Genomic DNA, 23121 nt, shown 5'->3' with positions numbered 1-23121 from the left:
CCCCAAGGAAACCATGCGGAACTTCAACTTCACCAGGTACTTGTTGAGCTCTCGCAGGTCGAGGATAGGCCTGAGGCCCCCCTTGGCCTTGGGGATCAGAAAGTAGCGGGAATAAAACCCCTTGCCTTTCTCGTTCTCCGGCACCGCCTCTATAGCTCCTTTGCCGAGGAGCGTCTGCACCTCCTGCCGAAGGAATTGCTCGTGAGAGGGGTCCCTGAAGAGGGACGAGGAAGGGGGGCGGGGAGGAGGAAATGAAACAAACTGCAGGCGGTAACCCGACTGCACCGTGCGTAAGACCCAGCGGTCTGATGTTATTAGGGACCACGCCGGGAGGAAAAACGAAAGGCGGTTGGAAAACGGGGGGGAAGGATCCATTGGGGAAACTGTTACTGCGCCCTCGGGCGCACCTTCAAAATGAAGGCTTAGGTCCAGGCGGGGGCTTAGAGGAGCCTTGGTTCTGCCCCCCTTGGTTCCCCGAGTGCCTGCGCCTTCCGTTCCTGCCGCGGCGCCTGTTAAGGTCCTGCCGCTGGCGGAACTGGGAATACGGCCTGCGCTGTTGTTGTTGCTGCTGCGGCCGGAAGGGTCTGCGTTGCGTCACTGGTGTGTGCATCCCAAGTGACCGCATAATGACTCGGTTGTCTTTCAGACTCTTGAGTCTGGGGTCTGTCTTATCCGAGAATAAGCCTTGGCCTTCGAAAGGAAGGTCCTGTATAGTGTGCTGGAGCTCCGGCGGAAGGCCAGAAACCTGCAGCCAGGAGAGGCGACGCATCGTTACACCCGACGCGAGGGTACGGGCAGCCGAGTCCGCAGCGTCCAAAGAGGCTTGCAAGGACGTGCGTGCGACCTTCTTGCCTTCCTCCAAAATGGCCGTAAACTCCTGACGAGCATCTTGTGGCAGCAGCTCCTTGAATTTATCCGCTGCCACCCAGGAGTTGAAGGCGTACCTGCTCAGCAGGGCCTGCTGGTTGGAGACCCTGAGCTGCAGAGCCCCAGCCGAGTACACTTTACGGCCGAGGAGATCCATCCGCCTGGCCTCCCTGGATTTGGGGGCTGGAGCTTCCTGGCCGTGACGCTCTTTATCGTTGACAGATTGGACCACCAGGGAACACGGGGTCGGGTGCACGTGGAGGTACTCGTAGCCCTTGGAAGGAGCCATGTACTTCCTCTCTACGCCCTTCGCGGTGGGAGGAATGGAGGCCGGAGACTGCCAAATGGTGTTGGCGTTGGCCTGGATGGTTCGTACGAACGGCAGGGCGACTCTGGTGGGAGCGTCTGCCGAAAGGATGGTCACAATTGGATCCTCTATCTCCGAGACCTCCTCGGCTTGCAGACTCAGATTTTGAGCTACTCGCCTGAGGAGGTCCTGGTGCGCCCTGAGGTCCAGCGGGGGGGGGGCTGTTGGAGGAGGTCCCAGCCACCGCTTCATCCGGGGAGGAGGATGAGGAGACCCCCGGCAAGAGAGTGTCTAACGGCGGGTCTCCTTCGGTCCTCGCCTCTGCCTCAGGAGCCAAAGCGGAGTCTTGATGCTTGGACCCTTCCTCCCCATCCGGGGATGGAGGGGGGCGAGACAACGAGGCTTCAGGTGCCCTGCGCTCCGCAGTCGCCGGCCTAGCAGGGAGCTGTTGGGGGCCCTGGGCCTGATGATATGCCCAGGGTGTCCAGAATCCCCATTGCTGCGGGCCTTGGTCCTGCTGTGGCGGATCGCTGAACAGCGCCGCCTGCCGGTCGGTGCCCAGCGCGTACCCACTGTCCGTCAGCGAGGATATGGACGGCTGTCTGGAGGGCCATGGCGGGGCGGACCCTGGATGGTAAGGGTCCGCGCGGGCCGGTACGGACGATCGTCTCGGTGCCGGGAGTCATATCGGTGCCTGGACCGGGACCGGGTTCTCTCACGGTGCCGGGATCTGGACCGGTACCGGGCGCCGCTTCGTTGCCGGGATCGGGACCTGCCACCAGCTCGGTGCCGGGAGGTCGACCGGGACCGGGACCTGCCACCAGCTCGGCGCCGGGAGGTCGACCGGTGCGGCGAATAAAGTCTGGATCGGCTCCTGGAATCGCGGTGCCGGTGTCGGCGGCTGGAGTCCGACCGCGATCGTCGTGATGTCGACCGGTGCCGCGAGTGCGACCGGTACCGCTGAGGGGAGCGGTGCCGGGACTGCGAGCGGCGGCGGGATCTGGAGCGACCGTGACGTCAGGACCTGGATCGAGAACGTGAGTCCCGGGACGGTGCCGACATCATAGGTTTGCCTCTAGACACGACCCGCACCGGCGGTACCGGGGGTGGTCGCTGAGTGGGCTCAGTCATGGCTATGAGGTCCCGTGCCGAGGCGAAGGTCTCTGGTGTGGATGGCACCACTATCTCAACCCCAGATGTCATGGGGGAGCTTGGCGGCACCGGACTCGACGGACCCGCCGGGCCCGGAGTCGACGGTGCCGGCGGCGCCGCGGCCGATGTTGAGGCCGGGCGCTCCAGTCGGGTCTGCCTAGCCGGAGTAATAGACTTCGACGGCCTAGGCTCTGTCCCCGGTGCCGGAGAAGGTCGGTGCCGGGGAGTCTTCTCGGTGCCGGTGCGATCCGGTGCCGGCGCCGAGATCACGGCCTGCGAAGCCGCCGGGTCAAGTGCCGCCTCCATAAGGAGAGTCCGGAGCCTTTGATCCCTCTCCTTCTTAGTCCTTGGCTTGAAAGCCTTACAGATGCGGCACTTGTCGGATCTGTGCGATTCCCCCAGGCACTTCAGGCACGCGTCGTGGGGATCGCTGGTGGGCATGGGCTTCTTGCAGGCCGCACACTGCTTGAAGCCCGGCGAACCAGGCATGAGCCTGGTGCCGGGTGCCGGGAAGGGCTAAGCCCCCGGCGAAGAACTATTTACAAACTACTTAACTTTACTACTATCTACACTTAACAATCTAATTAACAACTACAATAGTGCTAGAGATAAACGATAGAGAACAAGGAGAGCTAGGGACGTGGAGGACAGCTATGCCGCGCTCCACAGTTCCAACGACCGACACGGCGGTAAGAAGGAACTGAGGAGCGGGTGGGCCGGCAGGGATATATATTGGGCGCCATGGCGGCGCCACTCCAGGGGGCGACCTGCCGGCCCACTGGAGTTGCTAGGGTAAAAAGTTTCCGACGAACGTGCACGCGCGGCGCGCACACCTAACTGGAATGGATGTGAGCAATCACTCGAAGAAGAAGATGGCGTTGCGAAAGTACACGTCCTTCATATCGAGGGCAGCATAGTAGCCCCAGGAGGCAAGGATGGAATAATGGTTCCCAGGGATACCATACGGAACTTCAACCTTATCCTAAACTGGTTGAGTCCGCGTAGGACTAGGAAGGTCTGAGCCCCCTGTTCGAGTGGGGGACTAGGGCATAACGGGAGTAGACCCCCTTGCCCCTTTCGTCAGTCGGCGTCTGCACCTCTTGTACGAGGAATTGCTCGTGAGAGGGGTCCCTGAAGGGGGACAGGGCTGAAACAAATTAGAGGTGGTACTTATGCTCCACCGTGCGCAGGACCCAGCGATCTGAAATTAACTGGGGCCACGCCAGAAGAAAGCGGGATTGGGATCCCGGCCTGTGACTGGTACACTGCCCTCAGGCGCACCTTGGAAGGTTCGTCTTTGATCCCAGTGGTAATTGCGAGGGACCTTGACCTTGGCTCTTTAGGGGTCCTGATGTTCGTCTGCGACCACCTTGGCCTCGCCGTTTGCCAAAGTCCTGTCTCTGGCTAGGCACAGAGTATGGCGGCTGGGGACAGAAAGGCCTGCGTTTGGTCGCTGGCATATGCATGCTGAGAGAGCGCATTAGGACCCTATTGTCCATCAGGCTTCGCAGCCTGGGGCTGTCTTTGCCGCGAAGAGGCCTTTACCAAAAAAGGGTAAATCCTGAATGGCATACTGCAGCTCCGGCCGGAGGTTTGAAACCTGAAGCCATGAGATGCACCTCATGGCGACACCAAGGCCAGAGTCCTGGCTACTGAGTCTGCTGCGTCCAACAAGGCCTGGAGGGACGCTCTGGGTACCTTTTTCCCCCGTCCTCCAAGACGGCAGCGAACTCTTGGCGGGAGTTTTGAGGGAGAAACTCCATAAACTAAACTATCTTCACCCAAGTGCTATAATTATAGCAGCTAAGCAAGGCTTGTTGCTTTGCTACCCAGAGCTGCAGGGCCTCTGCAGAGTACACCTGGTGGCCAAGTAGGTTCATTCACCAAGCCTCCTTCGGTTTCGGGGCTGGCGCCCGCTGGCCATCCCAATACCTCTCCTTAACAGACTGAAAGACTAGTGAGTAGAGAGGAGAGCGGACAGACGAGTAGTCGTACCCCTTAGACGGCCCCATACCGGGTCCTCTACCTCTGGGACCTCCTCCACCTCAGGTTGTCGGGGGGCGTATCAGAATCGTGGTCCTGAGCATAAGATCTGCGCATGTGGGATGACACGGATGCGTGTCTGGATGGCCATGGAGGTACTAAAAAAAGGCATGGGCAGAGTCTCTGACTCTATCGGACCTTGCCCAACTCGGCACCGGGGACCGGCACCAGGAGGCGTACCGGTACCTGGAACGAGATCCAGACCTGCAACCAGAATGGTGCCGGGAGGTCGACTGAGATCTCGAGGCTCGGGGAGAGGCTACGGGAGTCACGGTACCTGTCGCGGTGCCGGGAGTCGGAACGGTGCCGATAGTAGCGGGTCGGCGAACGGGATACCGACTGGTGCGGCAAGTGCGACCAGTACCGATGAGGAAAACAGCACCGGGACTGCAAGTGGTGTCGGGTGTGCCGACGGGACCTGGAGCGTCTGCGGGACCGTGATCATGAACGGTGCCGCTCTGCTGTGCTGACAGAGGACAGTCATATGAAAAGACTGTATTACCCGCACCGGCGGTGCTGGGGTCAGGCAGCATCGACTCTGTCATGGCAATGAGATCCCTCGCCGTTGGTAATGTCTCCGGCGTGGAGGGGACAGCAGGCTCAACCACAGTGCATACTGGGGAGCTGTCAGGCACCGGATTCGACGGCCCTCGTGTGACCGGGATCGACGGTACCGAGGTCGTCAGAGCTTCGGTAGGTGTCGGTGCTGGGCGATCTGACTTAGACGAGCTCTCTGGCTGCGGTGCATTTGGCACGGAAGCAGCAGGAGCAGTAAGCTCAAACACGGCGTGTGCAGGGGAGCCGTCAGGCACCAGATTAGACGGCCCTTGTGGGACCGGGATCGACGGTGCCGACGTCGTCGGAGTCTCAGCAGGTGTCGGTGCCGGGCGATCTGACTTAGACAAGCTCTCTGGCTGCGGTGCAGTTGGCACAGAAGCAGCGGGAGCAGTAAGCTCTACCACGGCGCGCGCCGGGGAGCTGTCAGGCACTGGATTCAATGGCCCTGGGGGACTGGAATCGACGGTGCCGATGTCATCGGTGCCTCTGCAGGTGTTGGTGCCGGGCAATCTGACTTAGAGGAGCTCTCTGGCTGCGATGCAGGTGGCACGGAAGCAGCAGGAGCAGGGGGCTCAACCACGGCGCGTGCCGGGGAGCCGTCAGGCACCATCAGGAATTGTAGGCTCTCTCGACCTCGGAGGAAGAGAGCGGTGCCGAGTCGACTTCGGTGCCGGCGACAGCCGGTGCCGAAAGGCCTTGGCAGTACCGGCGGGGTCCGGTGCCGAGGAGGCGCTTCTGCCAGCCGCTTGATCATCACTCGGTGCCAAAGGTGGAGGGGTAAGTGAAAGTCCCGCTCCTTTTTGTTCTCGGCTTAAAAGCCTTGCAAATGGGGCACTTAGCTGTCAAGTGTGATTCCCTGAGGCACTTCAAACAGGAGTTGTGTAGATCTCCCTTCGGCATCGGCTTCTGGCAGGCCGAGCCCATTTTAAAACCCAGTGAGCCGTGCATGGGCTCCGGCACCGGGTGCGGGGAAGGGGCTACTTCCTGAACCCCGCTAACTATTACTAAACAAACTATGTTAGCAAAGAAAAAACGTATAACTATACAAATATATATATATAAAAGGATTATAACTGCATAACTATATACGAGAACTACGAGTAGCTAGGGAGGTGGAGGTCAGCTAAGCCGCGCTCCACTGTTCCAACGACCGACACGGGCGGTAAGAAGGAACTGAGGAGCGGGTGGGCCGGCAGGGGTATATATCGAGCACCATGACGGCGCCACTCTAGGGGGCGACCTGCCGGACCACTGAGTTGCTAGGGTAAAAGTTTTCCGACGAATGTGCACGCGCGGCGCACACACCTAACTGGAATGGATATGAGCAATCACTCGAAGAAGAACTGATAAGTTAAGTGGCTTATTTCTCGGGTTATAGCATATTTAAAGAATGGTCTATAAACAACCAATTCTAAAAAGATCTGCATGAATGAGCTTACTTCTGATAAATTTCATTAATCTAGAACTGATACAATGCATTGGTGGCCATATGCTACTGTATATTACATTTAGCTACAGTAACAGTGGCTCTCACTGCCAAATTAGACTTTTTTTGTATTGCAAACTTGTACTTCAGTCCTCTAAAAACTACAGGTGGTATTGTCAAAGATAAAATCATTTAAAAATCTTTAGTAGTAATATTGCCTAGAAACACTAGGCCAGGCAAAATTCCATTCTTTCAAAGCAGCACACAGATATCTTTTAAGTAGTAGAGAGAAATAGGTTCCATTACCTTGTCCAAAGTAAATTTGGAGTTCCCTATTGAAGACAGGGAAATCTTGTGAGATCCAACAAGTACAAAGTTACTAGTGCGCACGGCATTGGGGCCACTTGGACTGGCCATGACTGTGTTGAGTTAAAAAAAAATAAAAAATAAAAAAAGTTAAGACAATGTAACACATGCAAAATTATATAAAGGTGCTGCTGGGCTCATACACTACAATACTAAGCAAGAGATGGAAAGAATGAAAAGGGAAGAATTTTTTTTTTGCTTGCAACTTCTCTCCTGACTTTGCATGAATGGGCTGTGCCCCATCCCTGTGAAAGGCAGAGGCACTGGGCATTTATGCAGAGTTGGGGAGAAGCCATACTGTAGAGATGACTTCCTCAAAGATAGGAATGTAGACATGTGAGAAGCGCCAATGAAATGAACATTGATGATACTTTAAAATCCATTCTTATAATTGGTTCTCAGAGTTAGTCCCAACAAACAAGACTGTTATAAAATTATGTTATGTGATATTGCATCTGTTGAAAGTAACTGAGCCCAATATATGGATTAAAAAAAGATTAACCACCAAGTGTTAGTTTACTTAAACATACTTTTCCTGGTAAGAAATGGATGCTATAAATATTTGATGCTAGGTGTTAATTTTGGCATTGTACAGTAAAATTCAGCTACTCACAGCAATAATTTACATATAAAGATAGGGCCAGATTCTCAGCTGGTGTAAACTGATATAGCTTCATGACTCACACCAACTGAGAATTTAGCTTGGGATTAAGTACAAGACAATCCTGTTGAGAGATTATTATTGCTTTTGCTATCCTGTGTTAAAGATATTCCCCTTGGTACAAGAAGTTTAGGGTTTGCTTACCTGGCGTAAGAAGGGTGCTTTTCTGGAAAGACAGAAAGATTCATTAGGGAAAGAAAACAGCGAAATCAACGGATTTTAGAAGCTTGCTTTGTGTAAATTAAGACCGGTCTTAAGTCAAACACTGCACTTGAAATTCTAGATCTCTTAAAAATAAAGCATATGTAATAATTTCATCTTTTTTAATGTATTTAGAATTCTCAGCTAGCACATGGTTATGTGCTGAAAAGGCTTCAGAGAAAGCTAGGTAGTTTCGAGTTTCAAGCGAAAGCAGATACAAGCTGTTTGAAATGGGGAAACAATGTTGTTCAGAATGTGTGAACATGGCCTTTAGAAAAGGCAGTTTAATTTCCAGAAGTCATTAGAGTATTACACTAGTACTTACAGTAGTAATAGATGTCAATAATCTCTTTGGAGTAATAACCTATGAAAAAAAGACAGCATGAAGGCCAAGTACATTTCAGCTTGCACACTTTAGTTAAAACCAAGTATAGTTTTAATATGTGTGATAAAAATGCCATTCAAGTTTTATAGTCTAAAGCAATTCTGATTGGTGATTAATTCTTGTCCTGAGTCAGCCAGGTTTGTTTTCCTATACCCGAGACCCAAGGCTGAATAATTCCACTGAAGCATGTAATAAAATACACAGACCAAGAGGCAGAAAACACGTTTACATTTGTTGAAATGTAAAAGTATCCATTAATTAGGTCTGGATGGCAAGTGTTTTAAAACAAATATCCAAGCCTTCCATTTATGTGCAAATTTTTGGTGCATTTAGCAGCACAACTTGCATCTGTTACTCTAGTAAGTTTAGCAGTTAATTGAAATGAGAATCAAATAATGCATAATATTGTAAGTAAATGAGTGCCTAATGTTTGTGTTCTTGTATATTGACAATGTCAAGTTATAACTTATCAAATGAACATAAATATATTACCTGGGGCTTTGTTTAGTTTAAGACAAAAATACATGAACAGTAATTAAGAACAAGACAAGTGTATCCTGATGGAAAAAGATACACAACAGATAATTTGTCATCAAAAGCAGATACAGCAGACCAATCGCCAGGAGGCTGGAACTGAGAAAGTTTTCTAGATTACTTGATTCCTGCAAACTTTCACTGAGCACTGAAAAGTACCTACTGAATGGTCCTGGTTCTCCCTTCCCTAGACAACAGAAAAACTGCAATTCCAGCTAACAAGTCAATGCAGTGCTTTTAAGAAGGCTGGTTCCTGGCAAACTTTGAAGCACCCCAGAAACTATAGCACACGGGAGGGAGGTGGACCCAGGATCTCAGACTCTCAGGCTTGCATCAGGTGGAAGAGAGAGAGAGAGAGAGAAAATCAGACATTCCCTTCCACTCTTGAAGTCTGTGGCAAGTATCAAGACACTCAAATGTTTTTAATCAGTGAGTTATGAACACAATGAAAATCCTTCAACAAGCTAAGACTGATCTTAAAAAGTAAGATCTTGGTTCTGTGATGATCATTCCTCTCTCCCTGCTGCAACCAACTTCCTCAGCAGAAGTCAGAGCTAAGAAGTTGCAGCACTATCGGGTGCTTTGAATGGATGGATTAAAATGGCACGTAAAACCTTAAAATTGGAGTGAATAAATGAAGACTTGGCACACCACTCCTGAAAGGTTGCCGACCCATGCATTAGCGGGTTCAAAGCTCTCCCTCCCCATCTACCCCACCAAAAAAAAAGTTAGCCTTTTTTTAAGCTTTTTTTTTTTTAATTATTTTTTTTCCCCGTAAGTCACACAAAGTTCAGGTCTCATCTGTCCTGGAAAGTCTATAGTAATCTTTACAAATGTTTAGTCATAGAAAAACGCCACAGTTAAGGTTTCAATCTTTGTTCTATTACAGTGGTGATATACTGCCGCCCTCTTCCCAAAATAACCTTTGGTATTTTGAAAATGTGTAACTCACGGAAGTATATTTTCTCCTAAATATGAAAAGAGCAAAAAAAAATTGTTTTTTTAAATTTAAATAACACAAACAAAACAAAAAAAACTCATAGGTTTTCAGGAATGGCCAACATGTGTTTCTCTACTTACTGAAAGAATAGGGAATTTAACTAATTATTCTATTATTAAATACTGTAGCTTGTCATAGACCTGTAATTAGTGCTTGCACTCTATACTAGCTTCAATTTGCTTTAAAAAAAATGATAAACTTTTTTAAAACAGCATTTGCTTACTTTAGCCCAATGACTAGATTGGCAACATTCTTTTTCTAACTTTAGGTGCTTAATACATTTCCACTGAGCAATCTAGAGCCTTGCGCAGATACAAAATTTAGATCCACACCCATCCGCAATCCAAAAAAGGGTCCATGGATGCAGATATCTGCGGCTGTAAATTGGACATCTGCGGATTTGCAGGGCTCTACCCATCTGGCTGCAGTATAGGGCACTGGCACACAGTTTACACGTTTGGGAGCCTGAGGAGATAGAGAAGGGAATAAGCACACTAAGAATCATTACCAAAGAGGCAAAAAAGTGTCTTGTACTAGATGAAAGCTCGGAAAGCATGCCATTTTGCAAAATGCTGGAAGAGAAAAACAACGAACTTTCAGACCTGACATAGTTAAGTGCCATGTGAAGATGGCCAAGTCTCAATTCTACTCAGCTGAAGGACTCCAAATAGAAAGACATTTAGAGAGAGAGAGTACATTAAATGCACTGATCAAAAGAAAAAGGTAAAGTGATGAAAGGTAAGGATATAGACTTTCTGTGAACGAAGAAAGCTTCCCAGTAACCAAATCAGTTAGAGGAAATTGCATCTGCTTTCAATATTTTCAGAATTAAAAAACAGATTGTAGCTCAATTCTTCTCTCCTTGCTTTAAATTGCTCCTAGCGTACCTTCTTATTGAACTAGTGTATCAGTTCTTGTGTTTACCTTTGACTTATTTGTCTTTTTCCTCTTATCAGTAGTGCCTGTGCCATCTTTTCTCTGTACCTGTAAGACAAGAAAGCATTTGAGAAATGTAGAGTGCCTGGCTCCCCCAAGTGGCCTTTTAATAAAAAGACAAGTACATACCAAATGGTAAACTTCAACATTTATTTCAAAGTCATTGGACACATCTTGCCTAAAATAAAGAGGGTAAACTACAGTTAAAAGCATTAATAATGCCAGTAATGTTTTTAAAAAGTTAGTTGTCCCCTCAAAACAGAAGAATAGTTCACAGTAACTAGTTATTCTGAAAGCAACATCTACAGTAGTCAAAAGTGTTGGGTGTGAATCTAAGATAAAATGTAATAGCAGATATTCTTTATCAGTACACCATAGCACTGCCCTTCCAGGCAAGCATGGTGGTCTGTCAAGTCCTTTCCATCTCTACTATGAACCTGTTTTCAAGAAACAAAGCAAAGCATTCTAGCACATGAAATATTAGAATATTTGAGAGTAATACATTGCTATCTTGAGATAGATTCCAGATGTCAGAAGCAAAAGCAAGTGAAATACAAAAGAACCTTGATTATATGATCATTCCCCCTGCTCCCAATGGAAAAAAGATAAAGCGATATTAAAGAACAAGTTGATATCCCTTCACATTCTGAAACCTTCAGTGCATTGGAAATCTCTTTGCAGTGGTTTGAAGTACAAGAAAGTGACGCAATGCACTGTGCTGCAATTTATGCATCAGACCTTCCGTTATTTTGAGATGTTCAATTTTATGAACTCTCAATCCTCAATTAGTTCATAACATAGGGGTTTTATGTAATACATTAGGTTGTATATACTCCCTCCAAACAGTGTTCCATCTACAGCAGGACAAGAGTATGTCCAGAATGCTGATTTAGCTCTCCAGACCAAAATTTACATAGAATAGTTACCTTTACCAACCACTCAAAATAGGTTTCAGTGCCTTGCATGGCTCCTCGGTTTCCAAGGTTTAAAATTTGAGACTATAGTCATTTTTAACAGGGTTGGCAGAATTTTTATTTTATAATTTAGAAGGATATTGATATTTAAGCATTTTTTCAGTCAGTTTTCAATTTAAGGAAATTATGCAGGGGGGAAGAGATCGGACAATTATTTAATGACAGATGTTGAGATTCAAAAAGTTAAAGCTATATAACAAATTAAAAAACAAACAAATCAGCAGCATAACGTCAAAATAATATACAAAATAAATATGCTTAAATCAAACTAATAAGTTCTCAAGCAGCATATCTTTGTTGGTTTGTGCATGAATAGTGAAGACGACATTTACCAAAAATTTTTTTTATCATTCCTAGTCTACTTTTTAAAGTAGCTTATATCTCATCCTGATCATCCAACTAAACTCACATTATTTTAAAGAATGCCTTTAAGACAGCTATTCCTCTAACATTTGACAAGTATGTAGTTAAATTTTAGTCCAAAACAGCATTGTCATCAGAGACAACAAAAAACAAAACTAGCCAAGTAGAATGTCAGTCATTACAGCCAGTAGAAAAAACTCTCTCTCAGGGAGAGTAACTAAGCAGACATTGCAGGTGTCCAAGAGATAATGACAGGAGAAAAACAATCCATTGATTAACTTTTTCTTTATGGAAATAGGTTTGTTCCAAATATTTCTAGAAGAAAATAGTCATGCCACAAGATCTCTGAATGTTTGTGGAACACAATACCCTTACACATTTTTAACTAGTTTAGACAGGATTCTCAGGTACGCTCTTCTTCAAAAGCCAGCTAGTTGAGTTCTGAAAAGGTTTCTTTGTACTTACAGAGTAAACGTTGTAGTAAAAGTAAGAGCGTCTCCATTTAGGGAATTTGCAGTGCTTGCTACGGGAGTTGCTACCATGTTTTCTGCTCCCGATCTCAACAATATTATGTAGTAGTAGTTAGTTGCTTCTGTGGACAGATTTGAGATGATCACTGTAAGTAGAGTCTGTGCTCCCCTTTGAACAAGGACCCTAAATTCTACAAAGTTAGCTTATTGCATGGCCGTGAAAATACCCTTCATCCCCACCCTCCACCGACATTTCAGTCAAAAATACTTGATGAATTAAACAGTGATTAATTCTTCTCCACTATGTTCAGGCAGTCCAGCTCTCCAGGCTTCAGCAGTTAAGATATGGTCTGGGTAGTTTATCTAGGTCCTACCATGACCCACTACATGCCAGAGGATGGAGGGGAGCTTGTAGTCAAAATTCAGCAGTTCCTTATCTTAGCTCTACAGGCTTCTGCTGCTGCTCTGTTCTCTGAAAAGACTGACTACCCAAGCTGCATACTAGCTTCCTCTGCTCCATGGCTCATTAACCCCTCTTCTTCCTGCCTACATCTGTAGAACAATGAAGGCGTATATACTGTTTTCTCCTTAATTCCCCCTTGTGGGGAAAGGTACAGAGTAAGAGGCAGCTGCAGGTATATCTGAGCAGGGCAAGGAGGCAAAACAAGAATCCTGGGTATCTGGCTGCAGCAAACAAACTACAGCAAAAATGCTGAGTTGGGTGGTATCTTGGAAAAACACCAAGCTCCACAGCTGCATAGAGTCCATAGGACCCAAAATGAGATGACTGGAACAGTTCTCTCAGAGACATCGGTTCAGGCACTTAGACTCAATGTTTCACACCAGTGGTTCTCAAACTTTTGTAATGGTACCCCTTTCAAATAGCAAGCCTCTGAGTGCAACCCCCACTTATAAATATATTAAAAAGTGTTTTTAATTTAACACCATTATAAATGTTGGATTCAAAGCAGGGTTTGGGGGTGAAGGCTAACAGCTCGCAATCCCCCATGTAATAACCTCAGGACCCCCTGAGGGGTCCCGACCCCCAGTTTGAGAACTCCTATTATACACTGTTCACATTTGAGGTTCTTGTCAAACAATAGAGGCAGAACACTTCCACCAAAAAAACGAAAGCTGAGATTTCTGAAGCACAATTATGGCAAATTCTACATTTGTGCAATACGTAGTGACCTGACTGCAAATGAGATGCAAAATGAAAAATGGTTTTTGGTTAATTTACAGAATGCAGTTGACAGAATCACTAAAAAGGAAATAAAATACAGCAGCATGTTTGTAACACATGGGGATAGAAAGCAAGTATCACATTGGATACATGTGCATCCACGCCACCAAGATTCACATTGGAGAACGTTAATTGAATTTACATTTTAGATTTTATGATTCATTATATGTAAAAACAGGCTGTTTAAAGATAGTTGTATATCTCATGCAGTCAATAAGAGTTACTAAACCAAATCTTGCCCTCACAATTTAGTGCTGCAAAAAGCAGTAACACATTAGAAACCACTGAAGTTTCTGGCGGTATTACATAAATCACTGACATTGGATAAAGCGTGCTGGTTAATGCAAGCTTGCAAAGGGACAGATTTAACCACCACTGGGCACAGGAATTTCAGGTATGCAAGTGTTTGCCATGAAAATCTTCAAAAAGTTATTAAGCAGATATGATTTTAGTTAGTTTGGCTAGATGAAAAATTGCTCCTCCAGATCCAATTTTAACAAATTCAGATCTTAACTCTTCTCAACTCATTTGATTTAGACACACCAAGCAGACAGATGACTACTTCTCAGAAAGAGTATTTAATTATTTTTTAATTTGAAACATAACTCCTCCTGTTTCTCAGTAACCCTACTTTAAACATGTACTAAGCAAATTATTAAAAAAATAAAATAATAATAAAAAAGTCCCTCAAATCAACATCCACATTGATACAAGGCTAATACTAGATATTAGTCAAGAAATTCATACAGCAAGTTCAAACAGCACAGAAAGTAAAGAACTAAAATCCAAGATTTTCCCCCCAATACATCAGGGAAAACTACAGGATCAGATTTTTTTTTTTTTGACCACCAGGACTTAGAGGAAATCAGAATTTCTTGAACATTTTTAGTGAGTCATGAGGTACCTTATCAAAAGGAGGAAGTTTACTTTTACATTTCCTTGGTCTATTGATCAGAACAGTTTGAAGTCCAGAGGATTTTCACTATACTAGTTCTGGATGCGTCAATTTTAGTCTCTCTTCTCTTAATTTATACTAATTAAAGACCTAATTATTCCACATAGGCAGTCAAATTAATTTGTAGGACTGGGGCCCAAATAGGCTTATTTTCTGATATTATTCTCACCTTACTGGAAGAACACAGTGCAGGCACCAGACTAAAGAGAATCAAGGTTTTCTGAAATTCAAGTTTGACGACAGGCATTTTTGGCACATTTTTATAAACTGCTGGGGATCACCTAAATATGCAACTTCAGCCTATTGCAAAGGGCTTGACAATAGGTTTCATTCAGGATTTTCTTTGCATATGAATCATTTCCAGGCATTACCTTATCTCAAAACAACATTATTCTCTGAGAAACCACACTACGAAAGCAATCCATCCAAAGACTAGGCAGTTGGGTACTCAATAATATTGCCACTTTATTCCTATGAGAAATCAGTGTTATAGCATTTCCTTAATACTAAATCCCTGTTTTTATTATGAAGAGGGTCTGGGAATTTTTGTTCCCTGATCCTAGAAATATATTTCTCCCATAACCCCAGAAAGATAAAAAGGAGAGTTGTGGTCTTGAGATGACTCAGCAGTGGCACGTGCAGCGCAGCTAGAGCAAATCTTATGTTTCCCAAGGCCCTGATTCCTCAGTCTTTATCCCCCAGCAGAGAAGTGCCTACAACAGGACAAATACCACTTCTGAAATGTCCACTAGCATCTCCCAAATCCTCTACCTGATTGTTGAAATAGTAGTGAAAGTGCAAGCAGGAGAAGTTCTTCCATCAGCGCTGAATCCATGTTGCTAACCCCAGTTACAGGAATGTGCCGATCCAAAAATGGCTCAGTTGGATGTGTTGGTGGGTAAGAGCACTGCAGTCAAGTTCTGTGGGATGGACTGTCAAGTTCTCCCACAATACACCACGAACCAAGCCCTGGGATACATCCCCAGAATCAGGGTCTTGAATCATGCCCGCACAGGACAGTATGGATGTGCTAGCATGCGTATGAGGCTCATGTAGCAACCCAGCATTTCTTCAAGAGAAAGCTTGGAAAGAACAATCTGCAGGCATAAGTCACAGACTTGGGTTTACTATGTAGTGTAGACATCCCCATGGATGAGTATCCATGGGACATTTATTTTGGATTTTTAGTCAGTTACTTACTTTAGCTTTTAAAAATGGGTGAGAAAAGGTGATGCAATGGGAACTAAAATATCCAAAATAGGCCAGAAGTCTCATTTTTTCTCCCTACTTCAAGGTACTCAGGCTGTTTCCTGGGAGGTGCTCAGATACCATGACAGGTGCTGCTAAGAGAACTTAAAATAAAGTTTAGCTAAAACCAGGTTCGTATTAGTCACTACAGACTCCTTTTCAAATACCATGGCATTTGTGGGAAATACCAACAACCATAATGATTAAAATGCAAGCTAAGCAGGCTAAATATGTTTTCTAAATTACAGCTAAGCATCTTACCTGGTTTCTGAACTGTACTGCAGACAAAGTCTGCTTTCAGAGGTAGTCGCATTTCTGAAAGAGTAACAGATCCCCTGGACGGAGCAAATTCACGGGGCGTAGAAGCAGCTTTATTTTTTTTGCCCTGAGGTCCCTCGTTTTTCAATTTGTTGAGCTCTTCAAGCAAAGCTTTTCTCTTTTCAGCTGTAAAGAGAGATTATTGAAATTGGAGTGGGGGAAAAAGGGTAGAGAGAGGGTGTAGCTAAGTACCTTTTGCTATCAATTCCTTTATTGGGTAAGTGTACCATTATGAAGAGTTTCTGAGGACAGAGCGTCAAAATGCAAGAGGAAATTGTACAAGAGAGTATAGTGGACTGATAGAAGGATGTGAGGGAATGGAGGGGCAAGTGACCTTTACCCACGTAATCACTTCTTCCTTTCAGAAGAGAGATTATAACTAATCCCTGATAACCAGAGAGAACAATAGAGTGTCATCAGAACTGGATTTTCCTGGGCTTATCTTGAAACTTCAACCATTCAGAAATTGTTCTGTAATTTAAAGGATTAGTCTGAATATTAGCCATTCTTTAAGACATACTTGCAAGAAGGAGAAGTCTCTCTGCTTCAGCTTCTTCTTGTGACCCTTTTCCATGTTCCTCATCAATACAGCAGTTCAGAGCTTGGCTGGCCTGATGAATCACAGTCTGCTGCAAACTGATTTCATTATTCAGCTCCTAATATAGTCCCATGATAATTAAAAAAAAATAATAGTGAAGTTACAAAAGAATTTTACTCTTTGCACTAGTATCCAAGAGCAAAGCCTTTTGAAAAGTATTTTCTTTAAATGGTTTCTTCCAATGTGTAGAAACTTAGCTAGACAAACTATAAAGTTTACAGTATGAAGTTTTACTCTCACATGGGTTTCTCTTCCCTTCCACCATTGCTGACAACAGTACAGATGTGACAAGGCAACGAGTGGGGAACGTTCTAGCAGGGGTTACCACCTTCAGTAGAGCTGCTCACCAAAGTTAGGAGATACATGGAGGAGAGAGATACAGATGGATTTGTAGGCAAGGGAGGAAGGTCAGAACACAGCCTGATTAAAGCTATAGTTACAATTCCTGCATAGACCTGGAAATGGCAACATCGTAGATTAGTGAGAACAAGCAAGAGTACTCAATAGAAGAGCCATGCTCTCTCCAGACTACTGGCCCACAAGTAATGGCCTCACACAATAGCCTCTATTACATTATACAGAACCAAAGTACTTAGCATGTATCATTTGTCCTGTCTTTAATATAAAAGAGTCCTAAATTTGGACAAAAACCTTAAATTTTGCAAGTCTATGCAACATTAATTGTCTGTGGCACATACAGAACAAACAAAACAAAACAAAAAGAAACCACAAGAAAGCAGTAAGTGGGAGACTAGGTGCGTTGTTTTTTTTTAAAGTTACACATACTTGCATTTTCTGTTTAATATTAACTTGATCAGAAGTTCCATTCCTTTTTACTGCTAGTTTAGAAGCAACATCTTCTTTGCGAACGATCACTTGCTTTATTGAAGGACGATCTGTTTCTTTAAATCTTTGAGATCGATAAGCATCAATGCTTTTTAAAAGAAAAAAAAAGTGTTAGATACATTTAACATTTTAGGGTCCAGCACAGCTTTTTACATTAAAGCATTGATGTTTTGGGATTTGGCCCACACATTCTGAAGAATGCCCAAGTCAACACATTTAGATGGGAGCAATTTTATTGTGACTTCCTGTCCAGATTAAAGGTTGTGGCAATATAAAGATGACTTTAAAAAAAAATAAAATAAAGATGTAGAAGAGGCTTTTGGTGAAGGCTTAATTGCCAGCAGGGATCATCTGGGCATTTCACATTATCAGGTCACTGCCATTGCAGGTGCCTCTGGCATTGGTGGCATCTGGTTCTCTCCTGTTCTCTACCTTTGGCACACAGTTTAATTTTCCTGAGGGCAGAAATGTTTTGGTCTAACTAGAGGCTTAACAGAGAGGTATCTGGGTGAATTTAATGGCCTGCAATATTAGCCTTAAACTCTATGACAGTAAGAGAAATTCTTGATAAAGCCCTGTCACAGCTACATCACTGAAATAGTCTGTTGGGGGCCAAAAAAGATTAAAGCTTTTTCAAGCCTCTCTTTCCCCTCCCCAGGAGGTACCCAGTTTAATAAAGCCAAACATTTCCACAGTGACTTGATTTGAATGTTTAAGGTTGAGCCAAAGCCTCTGAAAATTTGTTACCTATATAAAAGGTTGTGATCTTCTGACAAAGAGCCAATACTGTCTCCAGATTCTGCACCAGGGACCCGCGTCCTTTGGAATTTGCCAGACTTTGGACTTTCATCACTTATACTGCTGCTCTCAGCAACTGACCTACTAGGGGAAACAAAAACCTGGAAAAAAAATAGAGAGTTATGGATCATAAATAACTGCCCAGTTAAATGTGGCTTATTCTGCTCCCCCACCTTTACTTCTCTCTCCACCCTTATTTACTCTTCCCATGCATTCCCTTTGAGTAAGCAACCCCTTACCTATATTTACAATTTCCATAAAAGTCAGAAGAACTACTTAAACTGTACTTTGCAAATACTCTTAGAATATACAATGACAGTTTAATTGATTGTTCCTTGCCATCCCTTTTGGTACTTTGACAGGTGGGTTGAAACTTGAACATAAAGTTAGTCTTTAAGAACACGATGCTGTCAGCTTGACATTAAGTTGAGATCCACTAGCAGGAAACACAAACCCTTAAAATATCTTAAGGGAAGATGAAGTAGTATCTTATTACATAATTAGTTCTGTTATATTTTATTCTACGAGATGGCACTGTATATAGGACCAGAAACAATTTACTAGATTCTGACTGATGGCCAAGAATGAGAATCAGCTATCCTTATGCAGCCAGTGTTCCCAATGACATTAATGGGATTTCTGGCTAAGTAAAGACTTCAAGATAGAAACATCATCTCCAAGGAAAGACAAGTATTTGACTGGTAATGTAATTTAACAATAACTTCTTGGAAGCAGTGAGTCAAAACATTCCTTTTCTAGTTGTATTTTTAAACCCTATATAAAAGAGTTTAATCTTTCTTCACATTTTTGTTCATTTTTGTTATTTAAGCAAACACCAAGCTGCAGCTATCTTGTAAGCTATAACCCCAGAATCACAGAACAGCAGGAAGATTTGCCAAAATGTTTGTTATGGTTCTTTCACCACTAGACAGTGATTTCACTAGATGAAAGTTTGAGGAAACCCAGGGTTCAGTATGAAGTGCAGATGAAAAAAGTAGATTAACATATTGGTTTGTCCCTCTGATCTGCAAAGCCCTATCACTTCTTTAGAAAACAAGAAGTAGAAACATCAATAATCTTTCGGCTGTTCCATTTCCAAAGTTGATTGTTATGAAGAAATGAAAGTTAAGAAGTGAAAGGAAAGCTTTATATTCCTGAAATGCAGCCACTTCATGCATAAAACAGCAGCTGTTAAACTGCTGAGGGGCGGCAGACAGTTGCTACAATGTTGCCAGAGTGATTTAGTTGACCCTCAGCCACACCCACACCACCACAGAAGGGCAAGTACCAGGGGAACTGCAGCTCTGACAGTCATAGGAAAAATAAAGAAGCTGGCATGCACCTCTTTCAAGCCACAGAGCACAGTTTATCATGGATGAAGTATGCTAAAATAGAAAGGGAGGGAAAGAGTTTAGGATAACTACTATTTTCCCCTTGCCTTCGCAGTATCAGCAGTGAATAGTAGGTACTGAGTTAAAAATTTCAAACTGACGCTGTTTATTTCAAGGAGATCTCAGAGTGTGGGAGTGTTAAAGCTAGGAAGCAAACCCAGTGGAAAAAAATTCTGCATCAGTGATTAGGTCATGGAATAAGTGGGGATAGTCATACTGCCCAAGGCATATGATGCTTCTCTTATGAAAAGAGGTTAAACAGGATTGCATGCTATTTTAACAGTGTTTCGGCACAGTGGCTTAAATTGGAGGGATTTTGGTGAGAATGTGGAGGACCAGAATATAAGTTTTTCACTGATTGAGCAGAAAAGTCTCACATTTTATTCATATTTGTTCAGGGACCATAATACAAAATACAAATATTTGTGAAATAGCATTATTGGTGTACAGTCAAATTGTAGATTCCTGTATTTAATATCTGTTCTTACCTCTGGACTTACAACACCAACAGACTCTGCTAACGGAGTTAGCAGGGACATTGATGAAATATTCAGTGACTCTTCCTGCTCATCATCACTCTCAGCTTCCAGGTTCATACGCATTTCTTTCTTTAGTTTTTCTATGTCTAGTCCATCCTCTTGAAGAACTTCATCAAAGATGTCATTTATTACCTTTGAGCTATTCATTTTATCATTCACACTCATCTCAATTTCACATACTGCATCTGAAAAGTCAGATCCCAAGATTACTTATGAGCATACCTGTAGTACATTTAAAGCACTGATCTTTATTAAAACAGAAGAGGAAGTACTAAATAGAAGAGGCAGTAATATTTTCCAAGTAGTTCTGTACTTGCTTATTTCTATAACTACATGAAGTATTGGCATTTGAAATCAGTTAAAGATGCACTTAGCAAACAAATCCCAACTTTGAATTAAGGTCTTAAAATTAAATGAGTGTTTCACCACTGTAGGACCAGTTATTTTTTCATTGCAATAAGTTCATAAGCAAAAGTCTTCTTATGTTCCTTTGAAGCCTGAATATCACAATATATTTCTATTGTCCAATTATGATAAAATAATTAAAGAAACCCAGGAATGTTTATATGAATTTGATCTCAAATATATGCTTTGATAGCAAAAGACACTTGCTGCACTAGAAGCCTACTTAATTTGCAGGAAATTGATGTTTTGTTGGACAAAATAATAGTGATCATGCTCATTTAGGACTAGCTAATGAAGTGTTACAAACCATTCTCATTCTCTGTAAATTGCTCAAGCTTTGAGACAGATATTACTTTTAGTGGATTCTTTAGCAACGTGGTCTTCAGGGGACTGAGTTTTTCAGTCTCTTCACATTTTGAAGCATCTAGAAAGTTTAAAAAAAAGTAAGGTAAAATTACTGCAGGTACAGTCAGAACTATGCACTGTGTCTGATTTCTAATTCTTAAGAAGTCCATAAACCTATAAGTGGAAGAAAAGAATAAACGACAAAATAGTACTGTAAGTTTCTTTTGTTTTGATTTTAAAATTTTAAAGAAGAAATATTTTGAACCTCATGGAACACTGGGGAAGACTCCCTCCCCTACTTCATGAATAGAAAGACACTTGGATGGGAACAGTACTGACAGACTTCCACTCTACTCCAAAGGAAGACATAGGAGTCACTTCACTACAAAGAAACTAGGGCAGAAGACCACCTGGCCCTCAACAGCTGTGTTTGGGTGTGCAGAGCCAGCCCAGCATCTCTACGCACAAGGGTGGTAAGGGGGACTCTGTCCCTTTTTCCTCTATGGGGCAGGGCACCTAGGTTCTCATTCCCTGACTGTTAAGTATTTGGTGGAGTGTCCTATAAGCCTCCCAGATCCTGCCAGATTCAGGGAGCCCTCTGTTATTGCTCCTCCTCCTTCCCCCTATGGTGACAGACACTTGGCTGCTTCATGATGCCTATCACACTGAAGGAAAGGGGATGGATGCTTCTCAGAAGTCAGGAAGGAAGGCTTACACCCAGTTGGGTTACTCCAGTTTTATTATTCCAGTATGGGTAGTTACAGCCCTCACACATACTGTCTCCAGTCCCTACATACACAAATATCAGATTAATATTTTACAGTCAGTTTTTATGATTTTAGTTCAAATCTGCCTGTATCAGAAATGTCATTATCTGTTGACAGTCTGTTAAAGAAGCCTAGAACTGGAAGTACAGTGATGTTACATGTCAGGATCAAGATGCATTGGCAGCACATGGGGAAGTGGTATGCCTATACATTATGCCCAGTTCTAACCTGGGCTGAGAGTCCCAAATGTTCATAATGTTAGGCCTGAATAAAGATATTGCAGACACAACCAGGTATGCCAACCTGTAACAAAAGTATGAACACAGAACCTTTTACACCAATATTAATCATATCAGTTCAAGGATTGTTCTCACCTGAAGATTCTGAGGAGAGAGATTTTACTGGTATCTCAGATGCTGTGGTCTTTTCTGCTGCTACAAGCGAAGTAGTATCTGAACTAGTGAGCTGTTTTGAACTAGCTTGAGCTTGGCTTTCCTGAAGAAGAAAAAATTACATTAAAGTCAGTCTCAGAATGTACTATAACTTGTGGCTTGAAAACTAAATGAACTAGTTGATATTTGAACATTCGAGGCACAACCTTATTACTGACTCAAAACAAATTTTATAAAAATATCAGTCTTATTTTGAAAGACTACAAGATAAAAGTTACAGCTATGAGGCTCCTACTCAGATGCAATAACACAGCAAGTCAGATTCCATGGAGAGAAGGGTTTTTTTTTTAAATAAACTATATATCCAGAAGGGCACATTTTTAACATTGCAAAATAGCACCTAGCTTGAAGGTGAGGCGAACCTACTGTTGAGATACTATTAGAATTTAAACAATAAATGAAAGTGAAGATTGAATATTTTCCTTTAAAATATTGGCAGATAGAATATACTCAAGAGCGCATACACTCTACGTTGTTTCTTTCAAGTACTTTAAAAAAGTTAAGATTTTGTAGCGTGTAAGAAAGTGCTAAATCCAAAGCATATCATCATAAAGTTGATAAGCTCATACTATCTTTTCCCCTTCCCTTTAAACAAACAGTTATGGTTCTTGGAGAAAAAGGAAAAGGAAAGGTACTCTAGTATTATATAAACTGCTTGGAATAAAGTCTTGTACAGGCCCATATATGCTTGTCTCCAAGCAAAGATTAATATAGATTATTGTACATTTACATGCTTATCTATGTGTTCTGGGTTCCCTGACAATTTATAGATGGACACATCAAAATACACTGACATATTACCATTTTAATTTCTGGATGTTTGCTTTTTGAATTTTCACCTCTCTCAGCACTCCACAGACTGCCCTTGTCAAACCGGCCACGAATACAAGCAAGTTCCTTTTCACGTTCCTAAGCATAAGAGAAATATACAAGAACATATTATTTATATATATATATATATATATATATATAT

General features: G+C 43.6%; 1 protein-coding gene across 5 annotated transcripts in view; it reads right to left on the bottom strand.

Moving 5' to 3' along the window:
• The window catches only part of ANLN (anillin, actin binding protein), a 73711-nt gene that overhangs the window by 35587 nt on the left and 15003 nt on the right, over nucleotides 1–23121 (bottom strand). For 4 of the 5 annotated variants that reach the window (XM_050937678.1, XM_050937675.1, XM_050937676.1 and 1 more), the window contains 14 exons: nucleotides 22950–23057; nucleotides 22071–22191; nucleotides 20892–21008; nucleotides 20129–20364; nucleotides 18199–18350; nucleotides 17392–17539; nucleotides 16528–16663; nucleotides 15951–16133; nucleotides 12239–12365; nucleotides 10566–10614; nucleotides 10425–10484; nucleotides 7907–7945; nucleotides 7525–7546; nucleotides 6660–6772 (listed from right to left, as the gene is read on the bottom strand). In XM_050937678.1, the coding sequence (XP_050793635.1) occupies nucleotides 6660–6772; nucleotides 7525–7546; nucleotides 7907–7945; nucleotides 10425–10484; nucleotides 10566–10614; nucleotides 12239–12365; nucleotides 15951–16133; nucleotides 16528–16663; nucleotides 17392–17539; nucleotides 18199–18350; nucleotides 20129–20364; nucleotides 20892–21008; nucleotides 22071–22191; nucleotides 22950–23057 (1611 nt within the window). The remainder of the gene's footprint in view (nucleotides 1–6659; nucleotides 6773–7524; nucleotides 7547–7906; nucleotides 7946–10424; nucleotides 10485–10565; nucleotides 10615–12238; nucleotides 12366–15950; nucleotides 16134–16527; nucleotides 16664–17391; nucleotides 17540–18198; nucleotides 18351–20128; nucleotides 20365–20891; nucleotides 21009–22070; nucleotides 22192–22949; nucleotides 23058–23121) is intronic. The other variant, XM_050937679.1, reaches the window with a different exon arrangement.

This window comes from Gopherus flavomarginatus, chromosome 2 (assembly GCF_025201925.1).
Source record: "Gopherus flavomarginatus isolate rGopFla2 chromosome 2, rGopFla2.mat.asm, whole genome shotgun sequence".
In the NCBI taxonomy this organism is placed as follows: domain Eukaryota; kingdom Metazoa; phylum Chordata; order Testudines; family Testudinidae; genus Gopherus; species Gopherus flavomarginatus.
The sequence above is the reverse complement of the archived record's forward strand: the minus strand, read 5'-3'. Positions and strand labels throughout refer to the sequence as shown.